This window comes from Brienomyrus brachyistius, unplaced genomic scaffold (genome assembly GCF_023856365.1).
Source record: "Brienomyrus brachyistius isolate T26 unplaced genomic scaffold, BBRACH_0.4 scaffold44, whole genome shotgun sequence".
In the NCBI taxonomy this organism is placed as follows: Eukaryota; Metazoa; Chordata; class Actinopteri; order Osteoglossiformes; family Mormyridae; genus Brienomyrus; species Brienomyrus brachyistius.
In genome coordinates, this window is record NW_026042319.1 from 2,928,383 (window position 1) to 2,937,217 (window position 8,835).

Consider the following 8,835-nt stretch of genomic DNA (forward strand, 5'->3'; position numbering starts at 1 on the left):
AAGATATTATAAAGCTCTTTGAACTAATGTTAGTGAACAGACATCACTTAGGGTGGTTTTTCTTATTCTGGCGGCAGAGAATAACACCCGCGTGTTTTCTCTTCAGGCGCTCGTACCCACGTAGTAAACCGTCGAACTTTACAGTGTAAAACCACCTTTTTGTTTAGTGATAATTTGAACTCCCATAATTACGCAGTGATATTAAAGGAATCGAAGCTTTTTAGAAATCATAATGGTAATTTAATTAAAATTAAAAAAACGATGCGTTGGTTTAAAATATTGACGTCATCGACTAATCGCGGCAGGCCTAAGATAAACGTACAAAATTTGCGCACTTACGAAATTTAATTTCAACTGCGTTTATCCTCTGGTGAAATCATATCTGAAGCAGATCAATACATTCCTTCCAATAGTACTATCTTCAATGTACGATAATCGGTGTACATTATTTTAATCAGAGAGAGTGAACCATGCGGTGTCCTTTCGGGGTGGGGGGGGGGGGGGGGTGTTGATTCCAAACGTTCCTCGTTAGCAACCGCATTTAATTCGCCTTTTCCTTGATGATCCAGCAGCTGGCAATCTGGATGTTGCGAAGGTCTACCGGCTTGAACGTTTTTCCAATTAATAATTTTCAACTTTTTCAATTTTTTTCCTGACCATATATACAAACTTAAAAATAATTACACACACTGCAACTGTAACGTAAACTTGCTTTGGTCTTCCGCATGTGTGTGCACACGGTCAATTCACACATTCTACGATATACCACAACACCCATGTAGATTTTGAGAAAATATATTAATTTCCTTAAAATTTCTCATAAATAAATAAATAAATCCTCATTAATATGCCATTTTTCATGGTTCATAAAAGAAGAAACATAAACAGACATCCTTTCCAAACACACTGTTGCTACATGTTAAATTCACCAGAGAAATGACTTTGAAAACAAACCAAAGTGGCAAAAGTGCATAAACATCAGCAGCTCCAAATCTGAATCCCAACATAAATATGCTCGACAACAAACACAAAGAAACTAAGGAACCCAGAGCATTAGACAGCTAATGAACCTTCCAGCTGCTCTTGGCATGGCTTAATGTGGGACACAAACAGAACCCAGCGGTCCAGCTCTTGGTTACAGTACACGTTAAGAGGACGTCCCTCTCAGGCCCCTGTTGTCTCCCTGTCTCCTTTCTGAACCCCTTCGCCCCCATCGTCTCTCTTCATCTTCTCTCTCGGGTCCTCCTCAGCTCTGGGTCCGCTCTCATCGGCCTTTCTTGCGGGTCTTGCCCTTTTTCAGGTCGTGACGGAATTTGCGGATGGTACTGTTGATGGCTCCCACGCACACCTTCCAGTCCTGTCCGTTCTCCTCCAGCAGCATCCAGGGAAAGCGATCCTTCAGGTGCTCTGTAAGTCAGAGCTGGGTTCAGACGCACGTCCACGCGAGCCAAGCGCACCACATCGCTCATTTATCTGCAGAACCTCGCGGGTTGGCTGTCTTTCTCAAAATATATCGGACTCCCCCAACGGAAGTACGATTTAAAAATGTCATCTGAGAAGCCAATGAGAAAGCGACAGAACCAAAAACAAAACCCTGTAATTACAACCTACAGGGTTCTCTGAGTGGCCCAATAATAATAGCGATTTAAAGGAAAACCCTCACCTCGGAGCGCGCTGATCTTATTTCGGTCAAGAGCTTGGATGCCATGCTCTCTGTTCCCATAAACGTTGCTCCTGACCAGCACATGCTCTGGGAACAGGTACTTGATGAGGAAGCGGGCGACCAGCTCTGGCCGACTGCGCAGGCGCGCTGTGGACATGGCCACCTGTGGCACCTTCACCTGTCGGCTAGGAGAACCCAGGTATTCTGCAATAGGAGAAAAGATCTCAGTGTCGCCCCCTACTGGATTGGATTTGATATTTATATGACTACTTCAAAATGAAAGCTCAGCCCTGATTGGGAATTCTGGATTAGTGTGGACTGGCAAAAAACAGACGTAACTGTTTATTTTAATTTGCAGTCTGAGAATTAATGTGGATGCAAAGTGTGATACATACACTGAGTCATCCACACAATCCCTGACTAGTGGAACACAGCAATCATTCAGTCACATTTGAAACAGACAAAATGGGCTGAAGAATTTTAACAATATTAGCAGTAACATTCACGGGTTAAACATTATCAAGGAGCTTAAGCCGACTAACCGAGTGTGTCATCACTGGTGGTCTCTCCACCCCCCAAGCTGGGCTTTGAGCTGCTCTCTGGTGCCCTCTGCTGGGGGACTGAGGCTGAGGCCTTGCGGGAGCGAATGGGCCCATCTCCCTCACCATCGGACAGCTCTACGTCAATCTCAGCGGCAGGGTTCACTGCAGGCGGGTCAGGTTCTGCGGTCGCCACCGGGTCACTGCCAGTGTCACACTGCACCTTGGGTTTCTTGATGCCAGAAGAAAGCATGAATAACATTTTTAAAGAATTTTTCACAAACTACAGATGTCTCTCTTTTCTACTGAGGCTGTTCTGGTTCTGAGGTAAAAGCAGCACAAGCCTCTCTGGAAATGTCTGTGGCTGCCTGTTGGTCCCAAGCTCAGCTCCCAAATGGCAGGCCTGCCTGCTGCCCGAGTCCCCCAGATGTCCGCACTGCTCACCCTCTGTTTTTTGGCCTCAAATCGGAGGTATCTGGCAGTGGAGTTCATGATGGAGACGCAGGCCTTCCAGTCCCTGCCGTTCTCTTTCAGATCGAAAGTCGGAAATTTCTTCGCAACCCATTCTGGGAAAGACACAGAGGAGCTACTGGACCGAACAACATAAAAGTGTTTCCAGTAGCTATACCTACAGAACTGGCAGAGCAGAAGGGATTACGCCTATTAACTTCAGGGGAAATTACAAGCAGGCATTCTCTTCGGCTACCTCTCATGGCTGCGATCTTGTTGGGGTCCAGCTTCTTCAGGCCCCTCACAGAGTCGCCCATGATGTTGCTGGAAGTCAGTGTCTCCACAGGGAAAAGGCTACGCAGGAGGAGGCGCACGGCGCTCCGGGGGCTCATAGCGCCCACCGCTTTCTGCAGTGCGCTGCTGGGGATGCGCACCTTCCTCCTGGGGTCCCCCAGCCACACTGTTGGAAAGGGGGAGGAGTCAGAGATGAGTATAAAAATAAAGAGACTCCTCTATATGTTAAAAAAAATCTGCATTCTTAAATCCTGGTTTAATCCTGGTTCCGCTGGCAGAAGGCTACACTGCGAGGCAGCCTGCTTCCAGGCTCAAACTTTGTAAGACAGCAGTATACAAGAATAAGGTGAAGCAGGAGACACTGGGAATAACCAAAAAATCAGCCAGGCAGAGGGCAGAAGCAACTATCTAATGCCAGAGATGACCGTCAACTTATCCAGCAGTGCCTCATGAAATGGAGGATCTTTTCAATTGACCTTCAAAAACAATGGGGAACCTTAAGTGGTGTCAAATGCACTGCTAGGGCAGTTAGGACTGCTAGCATTGCTTGATCAATGAGAAACAAGAGCCAGGCTAGAGTTTGCAAATATATATATATTTTACACAGAGGCATTCCAATGAACTGAGAGATAAATGAAGCTAAAAATGTTGCTGTGGTCTCTTAAAATTTTCCAGAGCTGTTTATGGGTTTACTTCCATTTTTGCTTCCATTTTCTGCATCTCACATTGTCATGTTCTCTTTGTGAACCAGCACCTGGGCGCTAACACTGTATTCATACTGTGTTTTATGGCTGAATTGTGGATAAATATGTGAAGTTAGAGGCATAAAAGCACTAATAAACAAATGGGTCTCAGGACCTGTCTTGTGTTTCCCAGGGTTGGCTCCTGGTGGGCTTTTGCGGGCAGTCTTTGGGGCACTGCCCGCTATTGGCGTAGAGGCTTTCTTAGGGGTCTCCACGGTGTCCGTGTTGGCTGCCGGTGGACCTTCCCTGGGACCCACTGCCGCCGTGCTTTCGACCTGTAAGCCTTTGCGTGCTTGAGGAGCCAGCCGGGGGGGGCTGGGGACCCCTGGGGCTGGAGAGAGGGGAGGCGGTTTCTTAGACTCGCCCTGGACAGAGGGCGGAGGGGAGCCTACCCGGACCAGCTGCGGCATGGGAAGCCCAGAATCCGTTATCGTGCATCCGTCCATTCTGAACTGGTGCACAGGTACTCCAGTGCTGGAGAGCATCTGGGCTTTCTGAAACAGGAGTAATGTATTAATTAGCTTCAGCCACGCTTAAAGCGATAACTTCCCTGAAAGAGGAATACCGAATCTAAAGCCTTGCCTCTTAGCTTGCTGCTTTGGTCTTCTGGGCTTATTATCAGATAACAGTAGTGATGGACAATATGATGCCTCATAACACATTTGCTGTATTTTTTGACATCACCAGATGCAACGCAAACCAACAGCACCATCTAGTGGAGTCAAAAAATACAGCAAATGGTTCGTGAAGCGTCATTTCGTCCATCAGTAGATAACAGTAAGAATTACTGATGGTTGAATGAACCGATGGTGGTTAGGGTTCATCATGTATAACTACAAATAATTGATTGGTAGTTCTTGCATGTTCCCACTGGTAAAAAATGGGTCCGAGGTAATCCCAAGTACCGTAGCTTACAAAGCACCAAATCTACCATGGATGGCAGGTACTATGCATACAGGGGACATAGATAAATATTGTTCAGCTATCAAGTTGCTCTGGAAAGTTCTATACCTGCGAGAAGAGTCCAGGACTGAGATGGACAGTCTGTATGCTTGTGACCTTGGCCTGCAGCTGATCAAACTTCTGATCAAGTTTCTGAATCGCCTCATACATGACCTGGGAGAGGGAAGTGAAGCAGACTGAGCAAGAAGAACTGATGCACATCAACGACAGCACTCTTCACAGCTGGACGGAGGCCATTTACCCACCTGGCAGTAGGTGAGAATCTCTCCGAGTGTTATTTGCTGGTCGATGCTGTAGAGATCTTCAGAGCTTCCAGCGGCCTGCTACACGTGACAGAACGACTAATCACAAGCAGCACTAACCTCGACCTTCTGTTAAGGAATTAATCTGAAGCTAAACAGTGATGACCTTCATGCCAGTAACTGCGGCTATTACTACATTTACAAGTACTGCAAAGGCAATAATAATCTTTCATGTGCCTGCTAAATATCACAGATTTATAATGTTCCACAGGAACCCGTGACTGTAGGTATTAGCAGGGTTTGAACTCACCTCAAACTGCAGCTGGGCATCATACTCCATCCCTACACTTGGCGTATCTTCTGCTAGACACTCTTCTTGACCTTCAGAACCCTGAGAAAAAACAAAAACCACTGAACAGCAAGACCCCCACCAGTGCTTAAACCCACTATGTTTTAATGCTGTTCCAAAGCCACTATATTCTAAATGCTGTATCATCACTCCCCTGAAAACCTCAAAAATCACACAACTTCCAAAAGACTGACCTACCATGCTGTGTGTCCCAGACCTTCTCCACGCCTTGGTACTGGGACTATAGTGCTGTTCCTCTACCTCTTGTCCATCTTGCACTGTCTCAGTGACAGGAAGTGGGTCAGTTGGGTCGTTTGAGGTATCCTCTGTTGAGACATAAACAAACTTTACATAGCCCAGAGAACTTGTTAAACTAATGCTGATTGAGGTGTCTTATCCTCTCAGGAATTCTCAGGTGTTTCTTAAGACTTACCACAGGCCAACTGTAGGCTGTAAGGTTTGGAGAAGTCCGGGCTACTCGGCTGCTCCTGACCATTCATGATCTCATATGGCTCCTGTGGGACCAGAGCCTGCTGGTCTTCTACTAGGATCTGGTCATACTCCTCCTCCACCTTGATTCTCACTGGAGATTGATCTGGGTAGATGAAGCCTTAAATACTCACTATAACTGCTTATAAACATCAGAAAACATACTTCGAGTGGGTTGTATAACGTTAGCATATTGTAAAGTATTAGTAAAGCACGGTGGAGTAGCAATTTTGATATATGTAAATATTAAGACATATACAAAGATACATAGATACATACATATATCTATACCTAGGTGTAGCTAAATTAGACTAATGTGAACTATTCATATCAATTCCACATCAAAATTTGATTACCCCATTTATTTATGAATCTCTTTTTGGGGGCAGCACGGTTACTCGGTGGATTCTAGGAAAAAACAAAACTAACCTGGGTTAACTGGCAACCCAGCGCTGGGTACATACAGGACGGAAAACGCGCTGGGTTATTTTTAATCAGTCTCTTCGGTTATACAATTTACTCTGGATCACAATTACCATTGGTACTGGATCGCTCATTTGTGTATTAACAACATCATCTGTAATGGATATGTCTCATTTTTAGATATAATCACTTGACACATACTAGCGTAAATGTTGTTGTAAATATCGCTGTTGACAGAATTAAGCTTCAGAACATGAATATTTAGCGCCAGGATAACATTCCACGATAATTACCCGCTGACAGTACGTGGTCACTCACTCAGTTCACATTTAATTTAACTAGCTAACCCTGACCACAGACGGTCTAACATTATAATTCAAAGAGAGATTGTTGAACCTAAAACTATCACAATTGTTGCTAACAGTAATATCGTTTTATTATAAATATTATTATAACACGATGAATTAAAAATCGTATTTCACCTCAGCCGTTTCAGGGATGTTTAGGTATTTGTCATCCAACAGACACGACAAACGGATACATTTACCCAAGTGCTGGGTCAAAAATATAACCTGGCTGCAGGATCAGGACTGGATACCTGGACTGAAAATAACCCAGCAAGTTAAACCGGCGTTTTTAGAGTGCACGTTTCCGCCCACGGTGCCAGGAGCCGCAACTAGGCTCCGGGGTCAGATTTGCCGGTGGTGTGTGTTTGTGAGCGTGAATGTGCGTCCTGTGACAGATCAGAGTCCCACCCCGGGTGCACTGTGCTTTCCGTCACCCTTGCCTTCCACTGGGTAAGTGGTTACGAAAAATGAAAACACGGTCTCCACATGTAGTATTGTTAATGATTATAATCAATCGAAGAAGCACATTAAATGTTTAATTGTACAACTTAATAATAAATAAAGTTTCATAAATGCATAATTGCTGGGTAAACGTAAGAAACAGTGTTCTTTGACCGTTTCACGATCATTATTTATTTATCTCCATAAGTCACGGTAAGTGCATGCGGATGAATGTTTAAGTAAATTCATATTTATTGAATACTAAATAAAAAATTCTAAACACAAGTGTAAACACCGCGGCCGCTTGGTTCACTAACGGCACAAAGAGACGCCCATCGGCTGAACAACTGCGGTCGCCTCGTACGGTTGTACTTATGCATTAGAAACGAGGAACAGCGGCTAAAATTTTTTCGTTTCTTCATGTGACTAGTAACTATATTTCCAAAAGAATAATGTACAGAGGGATCGATCAGGGAAGGAAAAGCAGCGAATAATGCTTGCGACAAAGAGGACTTTGCTGGAAGGTCAGAGGCAGCAGAAAACAGAAAGACCACCACCACGCCGGCATCCCCGCGTCCACGCCCTCGTTGTCTTTAAGTCGTGCTTGATATAAACAAGACAGGAAAAGCACCGTTTCCGATTCTGCCAGGGCTGGCGTAAATGCTTTGTTTTGGGTCCGTCGGTTCTGCTAACGGGAGAACGTGTCAGCTGTTACATATCGTGCGGCGAACTAAACGTTAAATACCGACGTTACAGATGCATTGTCATGAAGTTAACTGTACCGTAAGATATTTTGCATGCATGCGGAAAACGCCTGTCTTTTTACTAATTTATTCATTGTGCATTACATCAGTTCCAAACGGTGATTATCTCAGTATAAGGTTGCTACACCGGACATTAATTCTGCCCGGAACGCTCGCCTTTGTCCCTGTGTCTGCGCGTTCCCTTCCCTGATTTCAATCCTTCCTGAGTGGATTAAGTTATAAAACGATGCATTCCTAGCTCACCCGATACCCTTGGTGGGTGAACATCTTAATATTTAACGAGGAACGCGGATCGTTTAATCTAAATAAAGAGGGAAAGTCCAAAAAACGCCTTCATCCCCGCCTGAACAACAGACAACACATTACTCCGGGGCGTCTGGGTAGCCGATCTACTGCGTATATTACACACATTCGGGGAAACGAGCAAAGTGCTGTCACTCATACCGTTAGTAGACATGTCAGATGCTTGTCAAATCTTTTATTTTCCCGTTGCTCCTCGCAGTCAGTTTGCAAGGCGGGGGAAGGGGTTCGCCGGCAGTACCGATGGGATCCAGACAAGCTGCTCCCGTTCCTCACGCTAGCCGTGCATCTGCGCGTCAGAGCGGGTCAGTGATCCGCCAGGACTGTCCCTGCGTCCCCGGCACACGCCGAACGGAGGAACAGCGTCCCGAAAATCTGCCCTTAGGCAATATATGGCTGCCAGTATAAAATAAACGTTTAAATCTAAAGGTGCAGAATCCTGGTATCAGAAGGATGGGTTGTATAATAAAGCCTAGATATAATTTTAAAAAGTGTATTATTTTACCGTATTAGGATCACATAGAGTTACATATTTACTGTTTAAAATACGTGTTTCAAAGAAAAACGTCATGCATTTGAGTATTAAATTGACATTTGTGGTTTTTTCCATTATGGATAACGCTACAAACAGGAAACGGTGCTACACAAATAATTTGTTTATATACAAAACGCCTATTACCGAAAAATCTTCTTCTTTCATATGTTTGAAATCGTTTCAAGCATAGCCGTTTATATACCTTCTTTACATGCGCCTAAAATAACGGCGATTAGGCGCCATTTAGTGGATGCACATGGGAATGACTTGGCGAAAGTCTTCTCTGTTGTCCA

General features: G+C 44.8%; 1 protein-coding gene across 1 annotated transcript; it reads right to left on the reverse strand.

The window, feature by feature from the left end:
• Positions 1-373: 373 nt before the first annotated feature.
• LOC125723025 (BEN domain-containing protein 2-like) lies at positions 374-8,313 on the reverse strand. The gene is made up of 13 exons (XM_048999418.1): positions 8,152-8,313; positions 6,089-6,140; positions 5,677-5,838; positions 5,442-5,569; positions 5,205-5,285; positions 4,898-4,975; positions 4,701-4,805; positions 3,805-4,183; positions 2,909-3,112; positions 2,647-2,768; positions 2,206-2,434; positions 1,664-1,867; positions 374-1,407 (listed from the first exon to the last, which is right to left on the reverse strand). The coding sequence occupies exons 3-13, from the start codon at positions 5,741-5,743 to the stop codon at positions 1,265-1,267; spliced, it is 1,740 nt and encodes a 579-aa protein (XP_048855375.1). The 5' UTR covers positions 5,744-5,838; positions 6,089-6,140; positions 8,152-8,313; the 3' UTR covers positions 374-1,264.
• Between the last annotated feature and the right edge of the window lie 522 nt (positions 8,314-8,835).